General features: G+C 43.8%; 1 protein-coding gene across 1 annotated transcript in view; it reads right to left on the minus strand.

Moving 5' to 3' along the window:
- WDR75 (WD repeat domain 75) overlaps positions 1-14,098 on the minus strand; it is a 226,571-nt gene extending 212,473 nt beyond the window's left edge. The window contains exons 1-4 of the mRNA XM_085648822.1: positions 13,857-14,098; positions 9,099-9,228; positions 8,601-8,666; positions 7,262-7,358 (exon numbers count right to left, since the gene is read on the minus strand). Coding sequence (XP_085504948.1) covers positions 7,262-7,358; positions 8,601-8,666; positions 9,099-9,228; positions 13,857-13,945 — 382 coding nt within the window. The 5' untranslated portion in view covers positions 13,946-14,098. The remainder of the gene's footprint in view (positions 1-7,261; positions 7,359-8,600; positions 8,667-9,098; positions 9,229-13,856) is intronic.
- Positions 14,099-26,514: the final 12,416 nt, after the last annotated feature.

Below are 26,514 nucleotides of genomic sequence, written 5' to 3' on the forward strand. Positions count from 1 at the left end.
CATTCCCTCGAGCCAGGAGCTCTGCGACAAAATTGCGAAATTCTTCTATAGTAAGGTGGAGGCTATTTTCGCCACATTCAATGGCCCTACAACAGACGAGAAATTAGATGTCGAAGAGAGATACGAACTACGTTCAGGCTTACATCTTAGTTTTAATGAGTTTGCACCTTTACTTATCAGTGAGACTCATAAGTTATTGATGTCTACTAAGTCAGGCTCTCCTCACGATCCATGTCCAGTGGCAGTTTTAAAACTAGCCCCAGAACCGATTACGATAACTCTGACCGCCATCATGAATGCCATGTTCAAGGAAGGACATTTCCCTATAGCCTGGAAATCCGCATCAATTTTGCCTTTATTTAAGAAACCCGATCTGGACCCGAAGGATCCTAATAACTTTCGTCCTATCTCGCATATCCCTCTGCCAGCTAAATTGTCCGAGAAAAGAATGAACGCACAACTTACCACATACTTACGAAAACTCAAGTACTAGATCCAACTCAACACGGGTTCAGAGCGGGTCACAGTACGGAGTCCGCTCTGTTAAAATCTACAGAGGAAATTAGGGCCGTACTAGATGATTGAGGCAAGGCCGCAATGATCATGCTGGACTGGTCTGCAGCCTTCGACACGGTCCATCATGATTTGTTGATGGACCGGTTGTGGGAATGTGGAGTACAAGGCAAAGCATGGGAACTTCTTCTTTTCGGACAGAAAACAGACAGTGTCTCTTAGCGCATTCTGTTCCAAACCGTTTTCTCTGCCCTGCGGGGTTCCGCAGGGCTCCCCTCTTAGTCCAACGCGGCTTAATGTATAAGTTTCCTCACTTGCACCCCTGATCAGTCCAACGCGGTTTAATGTATACGTTTCCTCACTTGCACCCCTGATCAGGTCATTTGGATTTGATCTGACATCCTATGCAGATGACACTCAGATCGTGGTGTCTCTGCTATCAGGGCAAGAGAGGGAGACAGAACTACGATTTCATGATTGTATGGCTGCAGTGGGTATATGGATGTCTCAAAACTGCCTAAAAGTAACTCAAGCAAGACGGAGGTCATTTTGTTTGGCAGTGCTCCCAAGTTCTGGACCCCAAGTTGGTGGCCAGCTTCGCTGGGCTTACTTCCAATCCCCTCCAGGAAAGTAAAAAACCTGGGAGTTTTGATTGACGATAGGCTTCAGTTTGAAGACCAAGTCAATTCAGTTGTCTCGGCTACCACATTTGCCCTGAGAACTTGTAAGAAAATTCTACAGTACCTACCAAAGGAAAATCAACGTACAGTAGTGACCGCATTGACTATGACAAGGCTGGACTATTGTAACAGCCTCTACCTTAATATCCAGGAGCGTCTGCTGCACAGACTACAACTTCTGCAGAATTCGGCCTCCAGACTGCTCACAGGGACACCTAAGTTCGCCTCTGTTTCGGGCGACATCAGAAGACTCCACTGGCTCCCTATTAAGAAACGGGTGCAGTCTAAGTCTCTCTGCACCGTTTTCAAAGCTCTTCACGCGATTGGTTCAGAACACCTGAAGCAGCAGTTTCAGTGGTACATTCCGAATAGACCACTGCGCTCCTTAGTAGCTAAATTGGTAGGAGTTCCAACTTTTTAAAAAGCCAGCTGGGGAGGCAGGAGCTTTCGGGTGGGGGCAGCCAAATCTTGGAATGCCCTCCCATTTCAGCTTCGAAATAGTATGGATCTCATGGCTTTCAGGAAAGCCTTAAAAACCTGGATGTTTAATGTGCGGCCTTTTTTGGTGAGCTCTTTGGGAGGTTCTCTGTAGATAGCGCCAGGACACCTTCGGGTAACAGTTTGCGCTTTAGAAATATTATAACCTAACAAATTGGGGGGGTGAGGGCATGGGCATGTCCGTTTTGGGCAACCCCCACCCTTATTTTTAGTTTCTAAAAAAATCCCTGGTGTCTAGTGGGCTTGCTGCCCCCCCCGAAGGGGCAGATTAGGGGCCAATGCCCCATCTGCCCCCCCAGGGGGGAGGGCGGGGGCAGAAAGGCTGTAATAGTGGCGGGTGGGTGGGGGCATTGGTGTGCCCATTATGGGCAACCCCCACCCTAAAAACAATTCCCTGGTGTTTAGTGGGCTTTCTGCCCCCCCCCGAAGGAGCAGATTAGGGGCCACTGCCCCATCTTCCACCAGGGGAGGGGGGGGGGGGGAGACAGAAAGACTAATAATTGAGGGGTGGGGGCATGGGCCTGCCCCACCCCTATTTTTTTGTTTTTTTATTCCCTGGTGTCTAGTGGCCTTTTTGCAGATTGGGGGCTACCGCCCCCTCAGACTCAATGGTGCCAAAATAATCAGGGGGGATCAAAGGCCCTTGCCCAAGGGGCAGCTCCCCCCACCCTGGTGTCTAGTGGGTGGATCCCTGCTTGGGGATAGCCCTCCTCTCCCCTTCCCAACAATACCTCTCCCGTCTTTCTACGTGCTCAGGGGGCTGAGATAGCCCCCTGAGCACGTAGAAAGTGAAACTGAAATGAGCCTCATGGCTCATTTCAGTTTCACTGTAAGGACGTCGGCGCGACATGCGCGCCGATCGTCATTACAGGGAAAGCAGGGGAGGGGTGGGGGGGCTCGGGATCTGGGGAAGCCCTTCCCCCAGCTCCCGAGGCTATTTTGAATTAAAGGGAATCCCTCTGGTGCCCGCACCAGAGGGATTTCCCAGGGAAAACCTCATGACGAGCTGGACTCGTCATGGGCACACGAGAACTGTGTGCCACGACGAGTCCAGCTCGTCATGGGCATTCAAGGGGTTAACTAGCAGCCCGGGAGCCTATGCGTCCACTTAATTTAGTGCCAAAGCAAGCCAGAGGAAGTCCGCTCCAGCCCTCCGCTACTATTTTGGCCGCCTCCCTGTCCTGCCGCGCTGCCCTCCAGTCCCCGCGCCGCTGCGTCTTTGCTGTCACATATTCAGCGCTGCTTGCCTGAACAGTGCCAGCCATCTCAATGGCATCAGTGGGTTCTTCGATGGTTCCTGCTACAGATTACTTTGTTTCCTGTTGCCTCCTTTTGATCGGTCGTCTCGCCACCTGGCTTCGGCCGTAGCCTTTCATCCTGCCGGACTACGTGCTCCGCAGTTAATCCACATCGCTGCGACCGCTGTCTCCGCTCGTTCCTGTCGACTCACCTCTGGTCTATATTTATGAGTCGGGGCGAAGGGGTTGAGGTTCAGCTTTTCCACCCCCTATGCAGGTCCGGATCAGTGTTCGGATTTAGGGCTTTCACTTTAGGAAGAGCGGAGCTTCACTCAACATCGGCCATTACAGGTGGCTCCTAGCCATGCCCCCCCATTTTCTAGTACTTTTAGTAGGATGTTGCGATTGACCGTGTCAAACGCTGATGAGGTCTAGGAGGCGGAGTAGGCAAGAGTTGTTATCTAGTATCTTAAGGGTGTCGTCCACTATGTGAACAATGGCTCATACAGTGCTGTGTCCTGTTCTAAATCCCGATTGACCAATTCAACCTACTCAACAAATTTAAATGTGCTGGCTCAGTTGGTTGTGCACACATTTTTTTCAGCAATTTTGCTAGAAAGGGGCTATTCGACACCTGCCGAAAGTTGCTCAGGATTGTAGGGTCAGCACCAGTTTTTTTTTTTTTTAATAGTGTTGTGGAGGGGATGGGGTCGTTGAAATGTGAAACTGGTTTCATAGATAGAAATATCTTGTGGACCTCTTCCTCAGTGCTTAGAACTCACTCCAGACAGCTTGATTTTTGGTCTTGGAAGGGTGGTTCATCATTGGCTCCTCCACCATCTGGAAAGTAGGGTCATTGACAGGATGGCGATCACTGATTATTGTGGCTTGTGAACTAGGTTTGTCGGTTGCAATTTCCTTTTCGATTTCTAAGATCTTGTCATTGAAAAATGAAGAGAATTCTTCACATTTTTTCCACTGTGTTATTACTGCGCTTGGTTACATTGTTTGCCCCAGTTTGTTGGTTGACAATTTCAAACAGTCATCTTGGGCGATTCCTTGCATGGTCTATTGGTTTCTAAAGTATGATGCTTTGGATTCCCAGATGGCTTATTTTTAAATAGCTGTTTCGTCGTTCACGTAGTTTGATTACAAGCAATGTTGAGATTTCCAGTTTCCACCATAGCTCCGAGTGTCTAAGTTTTCTCTTTTCCTCATTTAGGCTTTGATTTTACCATGGGTGCTGGAGTTTGATTCTTTGTTTCTTAAGTCTCAGAGGGGCTACCAGGTACATTATATTTGATATTGTTCAGATAATTCAAGCACATTCTGGGTTGTTGCTGGAGGAGTGAGGGTTTTTTTTGTGTGCATAATTCTGTCCGTTTTACCGTGTCCATGTTTTTGGCGTCTGACCCAGTATTGGTTTGATTGCTTGCCCTTTGGTAGTCTGTGTGTGCGTAATTAGGTGGAATAAGATGGAGTAATTATCAGGCCAGTCGTTAGGAGCGATCGAGTCCATTGTCAATGCACCTTCTCTAGATAGGATTAGGTCAGCATTGAGCCTTTGTTGTGTGCTGGGATTGTGAAAGATTGGGTGAAGCTTTGATCATCAAGGAATTGTTTTACGGTAGAAACCTGTGTATCGTCCTAGTCATTCCAGTGAAGGTTAAAGTCACCAAGAAAAAATAAAATCGCATTGGGGTGTAGCATGGAATGCACGGATTACTTCCATTATATGTTCAATGAACAGCTGGTTGCCTCCTGGAGCGTGATAAAAGAGGTGTACTTTGGATAGAGATTTCTCTGCTCTGGTGATTTTAGCACCCATGTATTCACAGGATGTTAGACTTTCTACAGGGAAGGCTTCGACTAGATGGGAGTTCTCATGAATGATTGCAATCACTTCTCCTGGTTGATGCAGTCAGTTGAGGTGTTAGATGGTGTAGCTTGGAGTCAAGCATGGGTGCGGACCATTTATTTAGCCAGGTTTTTGTCAGGAAAAGAATGTCCAATTCATGGTGAAGAATAATTTCGGAAATGTCTGTGGCATGTTTAATCGCTGAACTACAGTTGACTAACATACATTTTGTGGTCGGTTTTGAGAGGGACAAGAGATTGGATGTGCGTTCAGTCTTTTTTCCTGAGGCAATCACCTTTTCTTGAATTCCACAGTTGCTATGTTGAAAGCTGGTGTATTAGAGGGTGGTGAGGAATCGTAGTATAGAAGCAAGGTTTCGATGTCTTTCGTGGATAGATGGCTCGATGCTCTCTTGGGCCGAAAAATGGATGGCCAAGGTTGTGTGCCGTAGCTACTTGCTGAATGCGAGAGGTTAACTATAGGGGTTAATATGTCTTGTAAGAATGCCTTAATCTCTTGGCAAGCTAGTGAGGTTTCTTTGATGATCAAATATGATATTTACTCCATCAATTAGGTTTTCAATTTTGTGTTTCAGCTTGCTCAGCTGGGTATTCCAATAAGCGGTCAGATTGTGTCTGCCGAGCAAGTCGTAGTTCATGGATTTTGTAAGGTGTGACTCAGTCTGCTGATCATCGCAATGGATTGTTCTTGATGAGTGATCTTTGTATCTTGTGTTGTCTGGAAAAGGTGATCGTCTTATTGCATGTGACTTTAAGCAACCGTTCACTGGATGGTTGTGGTCATTGTAGTTTTTTCTTTTTCTTGTGTCTTCAATTAAGGAGAGATGGTTTCTTTTAGTCTTCTAATACCCTGGGCGAGGTGTGCAACTGAAGGACTTACTGCAGGCAGTGATGAGTGGTTCTTGTGACATTCTGGTCAAACCCATTGAGGGTCCAGGAACGTCTTTGCTCTGTAGGGGCATAGTAAGATGTTCCTTTCGTTTATGTCATACTCTTCTTTGTGGGTCACTTTGACTCTCTGTCCTTCTCTATTGTTCGTTGTAGCCAGTCATCGGGTGCGAAGGCAGACATAGCATCTGGTTTGTGAGCGACTAGGATCCTTATACATGTTTGTAGAACTGTTGCAGTTCCTCAGGAGGTGGTGGTTTAGACGATTGACAACAGCTGGTTTAGGGTCTTGGTCGTTCGTGTTGAGAAGCAGGTTTAGTTGGAATGGAGTCGTAGAGTCTTGGGGGTGTGGAACGATTCAACAGCTGGTTTAGGGTCTTGGTCGTTCGTGTTGAGAAGCAGGTTTAGTTGGAATGGAGTCGTAGAGTCTTGGGGGTGTGGAACGATTCATTTTTGTAGGGTTTGGGCCTTGTTCTGGTGTGTTTTCACTTCTGTGAGGTTTTTGATTGGTTTGCGTATCTTGGGACATGCTCTGGTATGAGTTAGTTCTCGTGTGTGCTCTTAGTGTGGGGAATCATTGATCAAACATTTTGAGATCAGGGTCCGATGCTTGTACCAGTAAAATGCCATTCTTGTAGATTGATATTGCCACTTCGGCTTTGAATAGGTGGGAGTGGGAAATTGACAGTTTGAGACAACGTGGTATTTTGATACCTGTAGGACTGCATATATTGATTTTCTCTACCTTGCTTTACATCGTGTGAAGATCAGATCCGATTTTATTGCTCCTTTCTTTAGGCAAAAGTAGGGGTCTGAGTTGAGTGTTCCCGGGTTGTCTTTTAATAGTCAGTGTTTGAACTGTTTTGCTGCATTCTTAGAGAGATTCAGAGGGTAATGTATTTTGAGGGATTTGGGTCCGGATTCCGTGAAGCATCTATCTAGGGCATTGATTTTCAGCTGTGCCATCTTGGAGTTAGTGATTGCTTGATCCTGAGAGTTTTGGGGTGTCGCGTTGAGCTGTGGGTAATTCGGTCTCTCTGAGAAGTGGTGGTCTTGGAAAAAAATCTAATGTGATTTCTGTGGGTTAGCCCCTATGTTCTTGAGGGAGTAGTTATGTTACAGAACCAAATCAGCCGATGCAATTCTTCACTGTAGCATAGGTAACAGCCCAGTACCCACAAATTATGCTCCAAACAAGAATTTGACATGATCACAACCCAGTTTTCCTGAATTTAACCAAGTCAAGCTACACCAATCACAATATCTTGTTAAACGCCACTAGAATACAGTTAAAATAAGCAACTGTGAATTCTCAATATATATAAAAATTAATTCCCATATAATACACCACAAGACTGCACACTCCAAACAATGACACATACAAAAGATCCTAATGTAGTGAAGTAAATGCTACTTTGCACTGCAAATCACAGTTCAGGAGGAGCTAAAAAGATTTTTTTTTTAAACCAATATAAGAAAATCATGATAAGGACAGCCCAAAAAGGGAAAAAAATGTATATCAGCGACTCATCTGGCCCAATATAGCCATTCAGAAAATGTTCCTACCTGAATCTTCATTGTTATCCTGTGAGGAGATGGCGAAGACAGAGTCCTCTGCAGCAGATGTGTACAGTTCAAGAAGTTTACATCCAACCAGAAATGTCTATGAAAGATAACAAGCTACTATTTCAAGATACAAAATGAACATGAGCACACAGTACAGGTTAGGTTCTCAAATGTCAATTCTGCTGGTGTATTCGGCTCACTATAGTAATCCTATTGCCTGAGCAATAGTATTCAATCCATATACCTCTCTTCATAAAGAATTTGATTTCTTCTTAACACCCCAGTTTGAGTCATACAAACACAGATAACAAATATTTAGGTGTTTAGGTAAGAATGCCTGTCCAAGGAATAGATGTTTAAGATGTAGGTGGTATTCCATTGAAACAAATGTGTGATTTTATGACATAGGGCCAGATTATGACTTTGGCGCGCCATCCGCTGGAGGACCGCCAAAGCTGTGGTAAGGCCGCCGAATTCAGAGTTGAATACAGGTTGGGTGGGCGCTGCGACAGCACCTGCTGCACGATGTGGCATGCATGCCACACCGTGTAGGAACTGGGGGTACAATTACAGGGGGGCACAACATGTGCCTCTCCTGCATGCACCCCTAGGCCCAAAAGCGGCAGGGGGCCCCGCTAGAACCCCCTTAGTTGCCTTTCCGCGACCCTTTTCATGGCTGGATCACCACCATGAAAAGGGCAACGCATAATTTGGTCGGCGGTGCCGCAGTAGCACAGCCAGCATACTGTAGCTCGCGACCGCCGCGGGATCCTGTATCTCCAGTGGGCGCATCGGTCCTGTGGGGGTTCAACCGCCACACTCATAATATTGCAGGCTGGCACGCGGTGTGGCGGCAGTCAGACCCCCCACTGTGAGTACGGCGATCCTATGGACCACCGTACTTGTAATAATGCCCTTAGACTAGTAAAACAGATTTCAAATCACCCATTTGCTTCCTGATAAGCTAATAAACTCAACTGACTGCTTTGAATTGACAGAGAACTGACAAGACGATAGGGGAAAGTCTATTCAAATTCTCAGAAAATTGAGATTCTCAATTCCAATTACTTTTACAGCAAACTCAAAGAGCCTCACAATAAAACGAAAACAAAGGCCAAGATTGCCACAAAGACTGTTTTGGCCTCCATGTATAGCAGTAACACCAGTGTATCAAAAACGGTGAAAGTGGATCACAGATTCGAATAAGTGATGCAGATAAGCTGTGCAAATATAGTTGATGAAAAACTTCTACTTCCCTCTCTTAAACCTGTAAACCTTCATACAAGAAGTTGCGATGTCAAACTCATCACTTACCATGATGACCCTAAATGTCTCTTACCTTAATTAAAATACCATCCATGAAGTCCCAGAGTTTAATGCTGCCATCTAGTGAGCAGGAATATAGCTGGAAAAAAAAGGTACAAAAATATGTAAACTGAAAAATAAAATAACCGGGTCTATTATATCACCTTTAATGACTGCTGTTACTCTGAACACACTTCGTTCCCCACCACCATCCCCTTTAATTTCTACTCCAACTGTTACATTCCTCTGTTAGTTTTCAAGCTGTGGCATGCCCACAGAAGACGGCCAGTAAAATAAACAACCATTAAAAGGGGAACCACACAAGTAGTGCAACTGTTTAATGAAATAAAACAATCACTTACCAAGAAAATTAGATTCCTGTTAATCTATTAACCTGAATTAAGAAGCACTTCCCCAAATTACCAACACATAAGTTACTGTACGCTAACAATTTTTGAGCTAGAACTTATTCCAACAGTTTGCTTCATCAATCTATTATATTTACAATGATAGGAGCAAAAGTCAGACTCACCTGCAAGTGATTCTTGGGGTTGAGCTGAATTCCTGTTACCAAATTGCAGTGTCCCTGCAAGACGTGTAGACATTCTTCTGTAGTTGTGCTGAATACTTTGATGTAATCTCCAGAGACACAGAGTAGATACCTACCAAGAAGACAATGGATTATACATTTAGTAAATACAGTTCTAGTGTCGAAACATTTACAGCACCAGCATGTAATGAGAACACTCTAGGTTGATGTTAAAAGCCTTCCTCTATTTTTCTCCCATCAAGTCCAGGTTGATGGTCATAGTTAGTTATTCAATGGATACTTATGCTTAATAACCACAAACAAAAATTAAGGTGAGGTCTGCCCAATAACCACCTGGAACGAGGTGCATTAAAATCATAATAAAAACGGAGCTAAAATGAGAATCCGAAACCAACACCAGAGAAATCCACTTTGACTGGGTCAAGATACATATAACTCCCTTCTCTAATAAAATTTCGACAGTATTATCCCAAACAAAGCTTATGCTAATATACAGGTCATATTAGACCCCTGAACGGCTCTTTAAACAAAACTCAGCCAGAGCCGTACATGCTGGAACTGCAATACACATGTTGGCGACCTTCCCCATATACTGTTCCAATGCCCCACCGTACAAACCTATTGGGACAAAATATACGGGTGTTTACACAAAACATTTAATAGCAACCCCCCCCAAGGTATTTTCCTATATCCTCCTGGGCTTTCTGGACCCAATGCTTCCAGATGTGAATGACCGCTATTTGCTAGACCTTATGCTTACACTGGCCTGCAAAATAGTGCTGAATAGGTGGAAGAACTCCAAAGAAGTCTCCTTTAGAATGTGGCAGGAATGGTTGTCTTTCCTCAGGAGAGCGGATACCATCTCTACATTCCTCGCCCTGGCACACTTCAGATAGGAAACCATGGAGATCCCTTGATGCCTTTTCCTTTACAGTTGACGCACCTTGAAACCCATCACACTGCACTCCATTGCACAAACACAGGAGTCCTCCCACCTGTTCTCCCATTGCTAATGATCGTATCTTACAAGATTGTTCTTCGATTGTACTAAAATAAATTGTTGTGATTTTACTATGTCCTGTATGGTGCGTCTATAATGTACTATGGATCGTATGTAGAATGTGATATTCATAGCACTATACGCCTGTTTATGCATCATAGATCGTATGTAGAATGTAATATTCATAGTCCACCTGTTCCTACCCAACATAACTGCATTTCCCTACTGCAACGCACTTGGATAACTTGCTGTCCTCTTTTTGTTTTGTTTGTAATTCTCCTTGGTATCTCATGTGTCAATATTTTCTTTACTTATGTTACTTTACTGTGATTTCATTTTGTATCATTTTTTTAGATAATCAATTAAAACAACTTGAAGAAAAAATACTGGGTTCCAAAGGAATAATCCACTTTGAAGATAAATGTTATTTTTACAATAGGACAATTACGTGAAAAAATACAAACGTGATGTGAACCATACGACCGTTATTGATACACCATATTTAATCCATCTTCACTGTGCTCAGTGAGCATGTGTAAAGGTTAGATAAGAACAGTAAAGAGTGTCTATAATACAGGGAACAACGGCCTAAAATCAATAACGTTGTGTAATTAATTAAATATCGAACATGAATAGTGCTTTCAATATTGTGCTATTTTCCCTTGGTGTTGACAACGTTTCACCCATAACAGCTTACAAAGCCTTTGTCATTATGAAAACATCACAGTCTGTAAAAGAAAACTGGTGTAAAGATGAGGAGAGACAAGGTTCAGGCGCACTGCCAATAAATGGAAAGATAGATTATAAAATAGCCTGGCCATGTCACAGCAGTGACATTTACGATGCTGGTAAGGATCACTAGATGGATCTAGAGATCCGCAACATATATTGTCAACCGCAAACCCTATAACTCAGACTTGCTTCAGGCAATTATTTGTAAAATGATTGCATAAAAAGTGCACATTTATGGTCCTCACTGAACATATATATCGGATCCAACTAGTGATCTACCAATTACCATTTTCTCTATTTTCTCATGTTACCTGAAAGATTTGCTGTGGCTTGTAATTGGAAACATTTAGATCATTTTTGTTCCTGTTATGCATTTCCCGATTTTTATCACCTGCCTAAATTGGATTATTTTAATGGTTCCAGTGCTCTACAGCTGCTACTGAGGGAAGGAGAGTATTCATAGAGTGGAATGTTTGGTGGGGTAATTATAGCACTTTGGTAGTGCATGGGTGTGTTGCATTTTGAGAGTGCATGTTTGAGCGGAGACCTGAATTACACTGCAAATTAGATTTTTGGTTATGCGCTCTCATTTGTGGTATTTGATTATTGTGATTTTGTCACATTTGCGATTTAAAGAGTTAGTGTTTGTCAGCGAGAAGAGGTTCATTTTGTGTTTGTGGTGAAAGATATTGGATTTTGATGTCATTTGTTGGTTAAGATAATGGGATTCATCGAAATCCAATCTCTAGATAGATTGTTGAACTTTCTCAAAGTGGTGCAGTGTTTTGTGATGTGCCACATACACACTTTGTGATAAGAGGTTGCTGAATTAACAAGAGCCCTTGGCTTTTTTGTGTTCTAATCATACTTACTTAAAATTGGTGTTTATTCTCTGGCACATGGGGTAAACACGCTAATTGAGGGTGGGTTCCTGCTAACCAAGAATCTGCCCTAGTATGACAGACAGTGCTGCAAAGGCACTGGCTCTTCCTTTTTTTTTGCAGGATTTGCTAATCACTTATTTCTGCCCTGTATTAAGGTTAAGCAGACAAGACTGACTTTTTGTGTGTGTGGTTTGTTGTGGCTGTCATTTCTTTGATTTCGTTCACAAAGGAAATGCAATTGGTTGTTACGGTGAATTTTGCATGGATTTTTGAGACATGACCACGAGTTGTGTTATTGGTCAATTGCACATGAAAGGATCTAAGATCTAGCAGAAGAACAAACTGCACATTTTGCTAAATGGAAGACATTAAAGCACAAGCATGGGATGAACTTATGATGCAAGGAAAATAAAGAAGGAAAAGACAAAAAGTGATGTACACTGTACTATGAATGTAACAATGGAATATTGGTGAAGACTGTATTCATCAGAGAGGGGATTTGATCTAACTTTGTATTTAAATCTTATTTGAATACTGATAGAACTTATTGAAACAATAATGCTGTGATGTAGAGAACTTTGTTTTTCTGACTTGCACCAAACTAGGCCTCGACTCCATCTTGAATTTGTATGGCTTCTACTTTATAATATTCATTGTTTGTTTATATTTTTCATTGACATGACATTCAGAAAAATGTGCACTGTTTGTTCTGTAATGAAAGTTGTTTTTGAAGAACTCCAGAGGAATGCTTATTGCTGTATCTATTTTAAATACTAAAGAGTCTTTATGGCAATTGATTTCCACATCCTATGCCCGATTTATTTACACATTATATTTCGCCTCCTGTACTGCACGTTAATATTTTAATAACCCTTCATGGTTTTCCAAGTTTACTGATCTCGAAATCCCTTCTTGAGTCTGTCTTATTTGTTGACTGTATTTGAAGTGCTGTTTTTAATCTTTATGGTCTTTGAATCTTTAGACACACATTACCTCATCTATTCTAAGGACAACACCGCCCAAACACTGCTTCTTCATCTCAATCATACTTAATATCGGGGAGAGAGATACCTCAGGAGCCTACCATGCCGCAGTGCATTTGTGGCACTGTGGATTGTCACTGCTAAAGGTAGCCCTGGATGCTTTAGACTTCAGCCCTGCAGGGCCCGGAGATGCCTGCCATGCTACCCATTCCCAAATCATCCCAAAGTTTGCAAATGGTGCAGTGAAAAAGCACCAGGCTGAAAGGTGGCTCTTGCATAGAGCAGGGTTCTCCGAGGTCGATCCTGGAGGGCCAGATGGATCCATGCCAAATCTTTAAGATAACTACATTTATCTAAATGGGGATAAACTAAAAATATGGCATGGATCCGGCCCTCCAGTAGACTTTGGAGAACCCGGTCTTAGATGATCAGCATGGATGCAGTGATACACTGCCAGGCTCCAGTTCTAAGCCTCCTTCTTGCTGATGGACCTTAAAATGAAGCACCATTAGCTAAGGAGCTGAAATGTGACCCATCTGTGCAGCTGGAAGACAAAGGAAAAAAAACCTCAAAAATGTAGACACAGGCACTGATTAGCAAATCCAATCGGCATCGCTTTTTGGCTTAGCCAAAGCAGACTTTCTAGCTCTGCAAATATTTTTAGCCAATACTACTTGGCAATGGCAAAAGACTTTACAACATTTAAATAATATATATATTGCCGATGATAAAATGGGATTCTCTAAAAAGATGTCAGATTTTAAAACTATGTATGGCAATAAAGTAATATTCACAACAACAACCACATTTAGCGAACTGAGATAATTCGGGTGTCCGCGATCTCCGACCAGTAAACCGCGTAATTTACCTCTGCTTTCGCCTCGGAAAACGAAAATATTTAGAGAAATGGACGCTACCCAGTCGGAGGAAAACAAAAAGATTAACACCTTACTGTACTGAACAAAGTAACAGACCACCGTTTAAATAAACAGAAATAATTGTACTCAATCCTTCAGCTTTATAACTGAATACAAACTACACTGAATTCTACAACTCCCCCAATGTGCACATCAACAATTATGCTCTACCAATAGAGCAAATCTTTAGACCGGTTAGCCGCGCGATTCTTTCATTTGCTCACCTGGAATCAGCGGTAAACACGGCTCTTCTAAAGCTGAGTCTACTGCCGCCGCATCGCACCACGCGTATATCCGCAGTTGCTGCCACCATTTTGCCTGGGTCGTTTTACTCTTCACTCATCGACCATGAGGATCCACTTTGGCGGCCATCTGCAATTACGTCATCAGCAGCCGTCATGAAACCCACATTGGCTCCAGTTTACGGATGACAGGAACCTAGTGACATGGGAACAGAAAGGAGACTACGGATCGGCGCCTCGCATGACTGTAATAGGAACTAAATCGGCAGGCCATAACTACCCATCACTTTTCGTTCATTTTCTGTGTTTAATGATCCAGTTTAGTGTCTTAATGTTGTACGCCAATGTAGCTTAAAGGAAAACAAATATTATTTTGCTATTCGTTCGAAATACTAAAGGGTAGCATTAGCCATTTAAACAATTTATATTTTTGAACATTGAAAATGTTAATTTTGCAAAATTAGTGAGCCGCCTATGCGGAACATTCCTATACATGATTACTGTTAGCTGTTGCTGAAAAGATAGAGTACTAACCTTTTGGTACACCATCATAAATCACTAAAAATCAAAATTGCAACATTCCAAAATGGCCGGCACTTTAGTTTGGTGTAGCAGGGCCGTCCGAATACATTCCGTGCGAGTGTCCCTCGTCTCGTTGCTTTTTTTTGCGTGCATCTTTTATATAGCGCGAACTCGACCCGAAAGTATTGGAGCGCTTTACATGAGCACCGTATTTACATTACACGTTCAGGCACGGGGAGATTAAGTGATTTGCCCAGAATCATAGGATGTGGACGCGACCCCGATGCTCGAACCCTGGTTTCCAGCACCAAAGTCGGCAGTCTAGCCCACCGACTTTGCTTTGGATTAATCGTTTGCCTTACGGTCAGAGTGTGTGCCTCAGGTTTAGTCTTGCCACAGGAAACCGTTTAAGTGTTACACCGTGGCATTTACGCCTTCTCGCTTTCTGCATTTAACATTTTTCTAGAAACCATTTGCATGATGTAAACGTGTGCTTTATTTTTCAAGAATCCTTCGCTTATAAAATTTACGTGTGGTATTGTAGAATTGGTTGCTGTATAGTTAAAATAGCATACTGTAGTAACATTATGTAGTTAGGATGTTGTATTTGTTATGATGCTATGATTAGAGCCTGGCGATCTTTGGAATGTTGATGAGGAGTCACCTACTGCTGCCTGACGTGGTGGGTGGATGGGACGTTTCCAGTCACTACTGGACTTCACTAAATTACTTATTACCACACACTTTCTGAGTGTGTGTATGTGAGTGAAAAAGTGACATATTTCTTGCATGGTATCCCCCCACTTTATGTTGAATTGCTGAATGTACTTTGAATGTGCCCTGGACTCCTGCCAATCGGGTGCCCAGGACCTATGTTCCTTCCCTATAAACCTCAAACCCAAATTGGCAAACCCTGGCCACATGTCAGCCCTTGGTAAATGGTACCCAGGGCCTTGTGACTAGGGAAGGGCTCTAAGGGCTGCAGGACTCATTGTGCCACCCTTAGAGGCCCTGTACCCTAACACACACACACACTGCCCTTGCAGGCTGAGTGTCTGGGTACAAGACAAAACAAAGAGTCGACATGGCACACATCCCTGTGTGCCATGCCCACCACCTACACTGCCCTGGCATACATCAGCCACCCCTCTAGCTGGGTGCCCTATGCCAGTGGTGTGGGCACAGGACCATGAGCCCTGTGCCCCTACAGTACCCAGGTCCATTCCTGGGCACTGTAAGTGCAGTGCTGCCATTTAAGAGTACATGGTGCTGAGAGCTCGTCAAACATGAACTCCACAGCACCATAATGGCAACACTAAAGACTGGGAAGTTTGGTATCAAACTTCTCAGCACGTTAAACCCGCACTGATGCCAGTGTGGGATTTCATGTACCAAGCACCACAGAGGGCATCTTAGAGAGGCCCCCTGAAACCCAACTTACAATCCATGTCTGGTTTGGGAGGCTGCCTAGGCTGCCACACAGCAGACATGTTGCTGGACCCCTGGGTAGGAGAGCCCCCGCTCTCCTGGGCCTGCAACAATGCACATCCTGGGCGAGGTGCTAGGTCTCCTCCCCCAGGATGGACAGGGGGAAGCTTCAAAGGCATGCCGCCTCTGTGAGCTTCCCCAGGCCACTTGCTGCCCCCACTCTGGCGGAAGCCTGGCCGGAAACCCCAAATAAGGACGGGGGATGTGCCAGCCTGCCAACCCCACCCCACAGGGGGAGGCGAGGTGAAGCACATCTCCGGGCGCTCGCCATGTTGAATATGGGAGGCCCTACCCAATCGGGACTAGGCTACTGCCCCCCTCCACAGGAGAGTGGCAGGATAGGGGGTGTACCCACCCCAGGGCAGGGACCCATTGGTCCCTGCCCTTTACCTACCTGTAATGCCCCTGAATCCATTATTTAGGGGCACCCTGAACCTTCCTTCCTTAGATTCCGAAAAACTAAGAAGAAAGAAGACCTGCCGTACAGCTGCTAAGAAGAGGAAGACACCAACTGCTTTGGCCCTAGCCCTACCGGCCTGTTGACCCTCGAACCTGCTCCTGCTACATCCTGGCACCTCTTGTGGCCAGCAACCTCACAAACCCCGGAGGACCTGGCTACCTTTTGGCTCTAAGCACCTGGGACTCCCATGAGCAGAGGCTCTGCTCAAAACCAGCTTCAAACCCCTGGCATCAGCCCGGAACCGCGAACACTGCACACTCTGCACCCGCCAAGCCTGGCCTGTGCTGGAGTGAACAAAGACCCCGCGGACGTCCCCCCGGCGACTGTGACCACGAATCCGGCACCCAAGGACTCACCTCGACGCTCCTGATGACGCCTGTAGCCTCAGAACCAGGTACCACCCCAACCGCGATCAACAGGGGAGTAAGATTTCCCGACACTAAAAGGCACCCCAGCGCCCTGCGGCCCCCTGTGCCAAACTCCTGGGTACCGACCTATCCTCCAACTGCCCAACTTACCTCTCGAAGTGGTGGTGCCACCTGAAGAATCTTCGTCCCCGAACTTGCAGCCTTTGTTCAACCAGGAGCTTTCCCATTGAAATCCATTGAGCACCCGAAGGCTCAAAAGCACCCTGCACCCAGCCGCCCGAGTGGCCCTGGCAGTGTAACCTCTGCACCTATCTACTTCCCCATTTGCCCTGAGAAAGTGACCAGGAGCCCAGCTCCCACAGCCGCGTGGCCTGCTAGTCAGCTGCCACCAACCAAGGCCCCCCTGCCTCCCATAGGATAACATTTGGCCTAACTAACTCTGCACCCGGCTGCCCCTGTGCTGCTGAGGGTGTAACAACTGTACTTACCTGACCCTGGGAGACCCCGGAGTCTGTGCCCAGAACCTTAACTCTGCCAGTTGAGTACTTACCCAAAAGCCGATAACCCAATTTTCCTCCATAGGGTAACATTGACTGGTTTCTTCTGAAATTTCTTCTAAGTGTGGAGTTTCTAAAACTTAAAATATTCACCAAAAATCAACGAGTAACGAATATGAAAATACTCGCCTGCTATTAGGAGAGATCCCAGTGCTGGATCTTGGTGCCCAGCATTGACCCTGAAAAATATTCACAACCGTACATACCATTAACTCAATTTTCTTCCATAGGAAATCATGGACTGTTTTTCTGTGTAATTTCTTCTAAGTGTCGATTTTTGCAAACTACAAATATTCTTTAAAAATCGTACCAACTGTGAAAGCGTAATTACTTACCTGTTTTAGATATATAGAGGTCCCAGTACTGAGCCTAGGAGCCCAGTACTGGATTACAAAAGTAACGAGAACCTACTTACCTGCAACTTGAATTTTCTCCCATGGGGAGAACATTTCTTCTGTCAACTTTTAAAATAGCAAAATATTGCCTAAAAATCACAGCCGTAACTAAGTCGACTTTTATCACTTGTTTCCAAGAACTGTCCCAGGACTGAATCTAGGATCCAGTCCTGGAGTTACAAAAGTAATCCTGAAAATGATCTATTGTAAATAACTTAAAACTTCCATTGAGCTCAATGCATAATTGTGTTGCCTATTGCAACAACCTGTAACTACTAGCTACAAAAGTCAATTGCATATTGCAAAAGTATTTAACTAAAGCATCTCATTCTGAGAAAGTATATTTTAATACCTATTGTTGGTTCTAAAATAAAACAAACATATATTTTTTATATAAACCATTGGCCTAGAGTTCAGTTATTGAGTGTGTTAGACCATTTGCTGACAACAAATGCTTTACACTGTCCTCTGATACTGCCTTACTGCTCGACCAAGCTACCACTTTAGAGAGTAAGGTTATATCTAACTTTAGCCTCTGCCAAGCCTCTGGGGGCTATGGACTCTGTACACACTATACCTATTTGGGAACAGTATATACAGAGCCACTTTCTCACACACGCAACTTCCTTTGATGTGTTTGTAAAACTTACCTTTTGTCCTGAATTTTGACCTTCGGTCCTGAATTTTTTTACCTGAATTTTGACCCTCTGTCCTGAATTTTTACACTTGCCATCCTGAATTTGCACGCATGCTAGTTGGCCACCGTAATTCTGCACCATTGCGTGGATTTAAAAATTGTAGTCCATCTTCAATTTTCCAAAATGTCCCGGTTTTTGGTTCTCAAGATCTGGTCACCCTATCCTTATCACAGATGCAGCGTGCAATTCTCAGCTGCACATCCATGGTACTGGGCTGCACCTCGTAAGCAAGTGTGCAAGGCAGTAATGTGGATACTTGGTAGCAGTGGCATGGTTCATCCTTGCCGGACAGGTGGCACTGTGCTTTTGCATCCAGTAGGAAAGTCTGATGCTGAGGAGTAACATGGATGCACAGTTTTACCTGGTGTTGTACCACACTATCGCAGTCGAAATATTGGGTAACACTTTTATTGAGGACCTAACATTGATTCTGAAGGCTCTCTCGTTTGGAGTTTGGTTTGAGCTATCACTCACAAAAGGCTTAATTTTCACATGTGGCAAAGAGAACTAGAACCTGAACTGTACAAGTAAGAGTCCTGAAATCCTCAAGTGGAGCATGTCCTGGGAGCGTTTGAGGCTTATGCATGCAACATTTCAACAATCCTGATTACGCTGGGCGAATTTCACAATGTAAATAGAAAAACGGCTTGATTGTAACTTTCTTTCACTTAAAATTACCCTACTTCAATGCAGGTCAATTGGGAAAATGAATTTCCCCGATATGTTTTTCAAAATGCCACTCTTTCCTGCTTCCAAATGTTGGCCCATATGCAATTTCTCAAGGTTGGGATTGAAGGGAGCTTTTACAGACTCCTTCAGCTAAAGCAAGAGCTGTTTTGGACACTCCAAAACTTTGTTTTATGCCACAAATCTATTTTAGTGAAGTTGTGGTGTTATTCATTTTACATTTATTTAGAATTGTTTAAATCATTTCACTGATTGTTTTTGCTTGGCTCAAAAATGTTGTTGACAATAGAGCAGTCAGTGCATTATTTTGCAAAATATTGACATATGTATCACACAATTTAATTGATGAACACTATTTAATCCACAGATTGTAACTTGGTTATATGTATGTTTCAAGACAGATCAAATGACCCAAGTATCTGGTTAAAATTATATTTTCTAAGAAACAAGCAATAGAGCCTGCTTCCCAATGTACCACTGGGCTTTGCCTGGTTATCTTTGTATTTGAGACTACTACATATAGTCAAAGTTTATTTTTCTGACCAGAATATATTTGTTAAGAATAGGGAAACAAATTATGCTACCAATCTACTTCATCTGAAAAACATAATTGAGGAATTCCTGGACATATGAGAAGGATTTGGGGGGTAGTAATTTACAAATAATTATATTTAGCCTGCCCTGAACTTTATTTTGCGAAATTCAAGAAGCCAAGTATGCATTTTGATGCTTTCTTCAAGAGAAATATCTAGTTAAGTAATATGTGATCTAAAACATAATTATCATCTTGGCTACCAATCTGAGCATGATTTTCTGTCTTTTTCCTTTCTGTTCTGCATTATTCAAGCATTGATGAGGTTTTCCAAACGTACCAATACTTTCCAGTAATATTTGAACCAAAGTATTACAATGTACTCAAGTGGATAATATTTTAATTCTTAATAGTTTAATTCGTTAATTATGTTGCACCAGTAATAGGAATATTGTTATTTACACATAGCAAGTCTCCATATTTCAATTCCGTATTTGTTTATTGAGCAATAAATGCAGATTGAAAAACATCACAAACCTCCACAGAGGTCAGGGTTAAATCATAATACACGAAGTGGACGGAAAAATTAGATAAGATAAACAATATGAACGGTATCATACATTGATTGTTAGCACAGAATAAAAACATTACCGTTTTAGCCGTTCAAATTTTCCCCACTGAAAACAATGTTTTAAAAAAAAATACATTTGTACCTGTGTGAACATAAACTAGGGCTAATAAACTGTGTTTTGTAAATCATGCAGTCTTTTTCTGCATAAACAAATACTTTATAGTGCCTAACCACCCAGCTTGAGCACCACCTCCAAGATGATTTCAACTTGAATTGAGTACAACTGCAAGTTGCTGTAGAATGAGTGGGTATGGGACATTTTATCATAACACAGTGGGATAAAACATGATAAAAAAAAGTCTCACACAAAACAGCTTTTACGGCTGAATTGCAAAAAATGGGCAGTTCATCAAATATTGCCTAAGAATGCCTGTATTTCAATTTTAGCAAAGCCTGACTCACTAAACCAGACAAATCATTCTTTTGTTCGATTCTCAAGCAACTGAAATATCAAATACCTTTGAGAACCAGGAAGGGACCGAGCATCAACATTTGTATGTAGCCTCTAAAAATCAAACTTGTCGATAGGCATTCTAGAAAATGTGAAATGTCTGTGAGCTGGAAATGTATTATTTTTATAACACAAGAAAATTAATAAAAAGATGGTCTTTAAATAAAGCATTCTTGTCTTTCCCAGTTCAAGGCAAACACCTTAACCCTCCGGTGACCTCTTAACAAGGTCTTTTCTCTCAACAAGTCTAAAAAATTATGAAAAAGGTACTGTGCAATTTTACTTCACGTTATATATTCTTATCAAAGGTAAGAGTTCTCCACATTGATGTTTTCATTTCAAGAAATTCTATAGCAATCTTTCTCCCTGCTGATTTTGTATGTGGACATTCCATAAAGGTTCCTTGTGAAAATATAAGCCTTAAATATTTGCCATCTCCAGTGGAACCTCCTTTTGTCGGCAGCTATATTTTGTGTGTCTGTCCATGGAAGAAAAAAACCCACCACATTACTCTTAGCCAAGTTTCTGTTAAGATCACTTTGCGTAGAAGGTAGTAAATTCCGTTTAAAGGCGGAAGGGGAGGGTGGCATACAGTTCCCCTCCAGGGTTTGGACCCCATACCCTGGGGCCAAAGCTAATCAAAAAGGGGAGGGGATCTCGTGGCTCCCCTCCTCGAGCCTCATTAGGCCCCGGGGACCACATCCCCAGGGCCAAATTCAATTAAAATAGGAAAGGGGGGCATAACCCCCTTCCCGAGCCTTCTTGGGCCGGGGAAACCTATCCCCCGAAGCTAAATGTAATAGAAAAGTGGAGGAAGGCTGCATGGTCCCTCCTCGAGCCTTATTACACCCAGTGACCCCCTGCCCCAGTGCTGCATGCTCTTATAATTTGGAGTGGGGCCACGCGGCCCTTCTCCCTGAGCTTATTTGAGCCCTAGGGCCCCATCCTGGAGCATTTCTACTTTATAAGTGGACCCCCCCAGTGCCTACCTGGTGCAGTCACCAAATACCACGTTAGGGGCCATGGGGGAAGACCCATGGCCACCGCAGCCACAGCCGGCTCCCCACATGGTGTGGGAGCTGACATTGCTCCTGCCCGAAGGGAGCAGCTATCTTTGCATGCTCCCTCTGGGCGGAAGCAATATGTGTTCTGTTTCTCTGTCCGCATTCCGGCAGCCAGGGAACCAGAGCACAAGTCTGTTCCCAGCCGATTAAAGTATTTTTAAAACTCCCGCCGGCTAGAAGCAACCTTGTATATCTGCTTCCATTTGACGTGAGATTTAAAAATGTGGCAGCCAGATGGGAGCAAACATATGTTTCCCTGCCCGTGGTAGTACGAGCAGAGAAACTGCTGTGTCCCCAGGGTGGGCTCCCTGAGACACAATTACAGGGGTGTGGAATTTAATAAAATATCTACTTGTCCATGGGGCAGGTTGCTTCATATATCTACTTGTCCTGTAACAAAATCCACTTTTCCCTTTTGGTTGCCATGTAGTGCAGCGACAAATTATGGCAGCAATCTCATTATGTAAGAGCTCTGATAAAGACTCTCTGATTATACCTGGGCTCATACCACAATAGTGTTAGTATACTGGCAATCCCCTTATGTTGCCACGCTTCCGCTGATATACTGGGGCTAAAGGTAGTGGTAAGCAAGAGTTCCAGGGTTAAAATGCCCTTTTGAGTCTGTGCAAATCTACTAACTTGCATGTTTTAAGCGTTTTCAACGACTCCTCTAATCTTTTCCATACTGAGAAATGTTGGAAATTTACTCCTGACAATGGCAGATGTAAACCTCCTTCCAGAGTTGGGAAAAAGTGGTTGACAGGAAAGTGAACTTGCAACACTCAAATTTTCGCATGAGCAAATCTACACATGCAGCGACAATGCAATAAATACTATTTTGCAGACCTTGGATATGCTGGCATCTCGTTCTTCAAAGTAGTGATCCGATATCTTTCATAATATATACACAGTGTGTGTATATGTGTATATATATATATATATATCTTCTCACCGCACATCCAAGTACGTATGCACTCCTTCCAATTAATATGCACGATTTCAATGAGCTTGAAGAGATTTATTTAAAGCATCAAGCCAACACAAACCCAACCCGTTTCGGCGGAAACCGCCTTGGTCACGGGTAAAGTCATTATCGGCATTCAGACATTTAAACAAAACTTTGTAATTTCTATTTTATTAACTTTTTACGTTGTACGTTATGACAAAGTTTTGTTTAAATGTCTGAATGCCGATAATGACTTTACCCGTGTCTGTATGGTTCGGTGGGGGGTATTATGTAGTGCATAGGTGCATGAATGAGTTACTCACTGTTTGTATGTGTTGAAGACAGCATGTGTGCAGGACTGTATGGGTGGATGAGTGTGTGTATGGGTGTGTTGGTGAGTGAATGACTGTCTCAAAAGTGTCTTTATGAGTAACTACATATGTTTTAAACTAGTATATGTGACTATTGGTGTATATGTGAGAGTGAGAGATTGTAAGTGTTCCTGTATGAATAAGTATGTGTTTCTATAAGTAATTGTTTAAAAGATTAAGTATGTGTATGTTTCTGTAGAAGTAAGTGTGGTGGTGTGTGTATAACTGTAAATGCAAGTAAATGGATGTTTGATTCTTTATTAGCATGAGTGACTGTGTGAGTAACTCTATGGATGAGTGGCGTTGTGTAACAGGATGTATAGGTACATATGATTAGTGAGTACATGTATGAGTGACTGTATAGGACTGTTGGTGAATGAGTGGATGTGGATCTTAGAATTACTGAATAGGTTGTTGTAACTGGTATTGGTATGTCCATTGTTTTGAAAATTTTAGTTTCTATTTTTGTTTGTGTGTATCAAAGGTTATATTAGGGTGAGAGGAGGTCTGCCACTCTATCACAAGGATGATGTCATTTGAGATGTCACGAGTGATGTCATGAGTGATGTCACTGACCATGTCATGAGTGATGTAATATGTGACATTAGCAGTGCATTGCGGGCGCGCGAGTTATAGTTAGCTGAACTAACTATAACAGGGGAATTTCCAGCAAAAGTCCAGCTAACTATAACGCCTCTGAAACATATGTTTTTTTCAGTTAATTTCGAAGGTTTTTTAAATGTTAATTCCTAACTATGACGTGCCTGAAACCTACGGTTTTTTTCAGTGAATTTCAAAGGTTTTTTAAATGCTAATTTCTAACTATGCCTACAGAGATAGGACATGTGAAGAAAGAAGAGAAAACGCACAGAACGAAAAAAAAGAAATGCAGAAAGAAGCAACAGAAGTCCTCAAAGACGAAGAAAAGTGCAGGAAGAAGGATAATGTGCAGAAAGAACAAACAGAAGAGCAGAAAGAAGCCTTGTTGCAAAATCATGCTGTACCCTCAAGTGTTTCAGACGGATACTGGTGGTAACTGAGTTTGACTAACCAGTCCTAGAGACAGTGCTTTGTTAAAAGACACTTCGAATACAGTGAAAACACCTACATACACTAGGAAACACTATGCTTTGGGGCCCCCCAGTGATTAGCATGACCTCCTCTTAAAACGCGCCACAGGGCGTGTTTGCACACGTCACCCCAGGCCCCGTCCCCTCCCTTCCCCATTGTATAAACACACCCTGTTGCCGTGTTAAGTTGGGAGATTAAGTCCCCTTGAATCGTGAGGGTCCCTACGGTCCAACTAGACCACTAGGTACCTCCAGTAAGCGCCACAGAGCTGCGTTGCAGAGAGATCTAAAAAGGGACGCGGCCTAGACCACCTCTCTGCAACGCAGCACAGTGGTGCTTACTGGAAGCACCTGGTGGGCTAGTTGGCCCCCAGGGTCACTCAGGATTGAAGGTGAATTATTTCCCCAACTTAAAACGCACCACAGGGCGTGTTTGCACACGTTAACTCAGGCCCTGTCCCCTCCCTTCACCACTGTGTAAAAACGCCCTGTGGCCGTTTTTAGTTGGGAGATTACGTTCATTTGAATCCTGAGGGTCCCTAGGGTCCAACTAGCCCACTAGGTACGTCCAGTAAGCGCCATTGCAGAGAGGTGTGAAAAGGGGCACGGCCTGCACCACTTCTCTGCAACGCAGCGTAGTGGCGCTTACTGGAAGCACCTGGTGGGTTAGTTGCCCCCAGGGTCCCTCAAGATTGAAAGGGAATTATTTCCCCAACTTGAAACGCGCCACAGGGCGTGTTTGCACACGTCACCTCAGTCCCCGTCCCCTCCCTTCACCACTGTGTAAACGAGCTGTATGGCAGTTCTAAATTGAGAGATTAAGTCCCCTTGAATCCTAAGGGCCCCTAGGGTCAAACTAGCCCACTAGGTACCTCCAGTAAGCGCCACAGAGCTGCGTTGCAGAGAGGTGTAAAAAGAGGCGTGGCCTCAGAATACCTGTCTGCAACGCAGCTCCCTGGCTCATACTGGAGATACCTGTTGGGCTAGTTGGCCCTCAGGGACCCTCCGTATTGAAGGGGAATTAATTCCCCAACTTACAACTCGCCAGGGGGCGCGTTTGCAGAGTGCTGCAAGGAGAGGGCGTGGCCTCCGGCGCGATGCCGGTCTTTTATTTAATTTTTTTAAGAAGAGGGGCTGTGTGACCCCCCCCCCCCCCTTCTTTTTCTAATTTATTGGCCCTGGGGACCCCATCCCCCAGGGCCTGCCCCCTAATTTTTTTTTTTTATTTTAACATTTTTGAAAGGGGGCCGCGTGGCCCCCTCCCGAGGCCTTAATCAGCCCCGGGGACCCCAAACCCAAGGGCATGGCCTTTTTTTATTTTTTTATTCTTTAGGAGGGGGCTGCGTTGCCCCCCTCCTCAGGCCACTTATGGCCCGGGGGAACCCAGCCCCCGGGGCCGGCCTTTGTTTTTTATTATTTAAAAAAATATATATTTATAGAAACACCTAGGATATGCTGGACAAACCGTACGTACCTATCACCATGACGATTTGCGTGATATTCATTAAAAGGCGACTATGCATACAATGAATCCACGTGGAATATATTTACACCGCTAGTGAAGCTCTGACGTGTCTGATGCCCTACCGTGCCTAATCCCGGCGCCCCCACCGGTGGGTACTCTCCAAGTAGACACCCTTGTTGTTTATTTATACAAACATGGGTAGCTATTGACGGGCACATTTAATACACACGCACACCAAGCCACTCAAAGGGGATCCCGACAAAAATTTGACCACAACTATGCAAGAAACCCCCCTCATGGTTAATAAAACACACATCCACTTTTTATTTTACTCTCTGGAAAGTAGACGAACCTCACTTGAGAGTCACAGCGCGCTCCTGGCTGAGCCCAATGCTGTGTTACACCCACCAGTGCCCGCCGAGTGCCACACACCTCTGTGTTGTATTCCACCAGCTAGTGCGTATGCTATGACACTCTCTAGCCCATGTGCACTGTAACACCACCCCGTGAATATGTCATGCCACACTTGCCTTCGCACGGGTTATATTGCCCCATCTAACGTGCCTTCCTCGATGCCTATGTTATAACGCACAGCGCTATGCCATACATATTACAATCTGGGATCCATATCTTTGTCACGGTGCATATGCAAAGTTACACTCCCCAGCACATATTTTATATTACAACTTTAGAGACTAGTTAGGTTACACAACACTGCCCTGTGCATATTACACTCCAAGGCGCATATCGCAAAGCACGCGCTAGTGCCTGTGCTATCTCGCTCTCTCCAATGAATCTGTCATTGCGCACAATGTATTGCATATTATATTTCACTTCCCGGTTCATCTTATATCACACTTTTTGGTGCATTGTTTATACCATAAACTATATCTAGGTTTCATTTTCAATCGTGCTCTCAGGACTATGCTCTATAT

This window comes from Triturus cristatus, chromosome 3_2 (genome assembly GCF_964204655.1).
Source record: "Triturus cristatus chromosome 3_2, aTriCri1.1, whole genome shotgun sequence".
Lineage (NCBI taxonomy): Eukaryota > Metazoa > Chordata > Amphibia > Caudata > Salamandridae > Triturus > Triturus cristatus.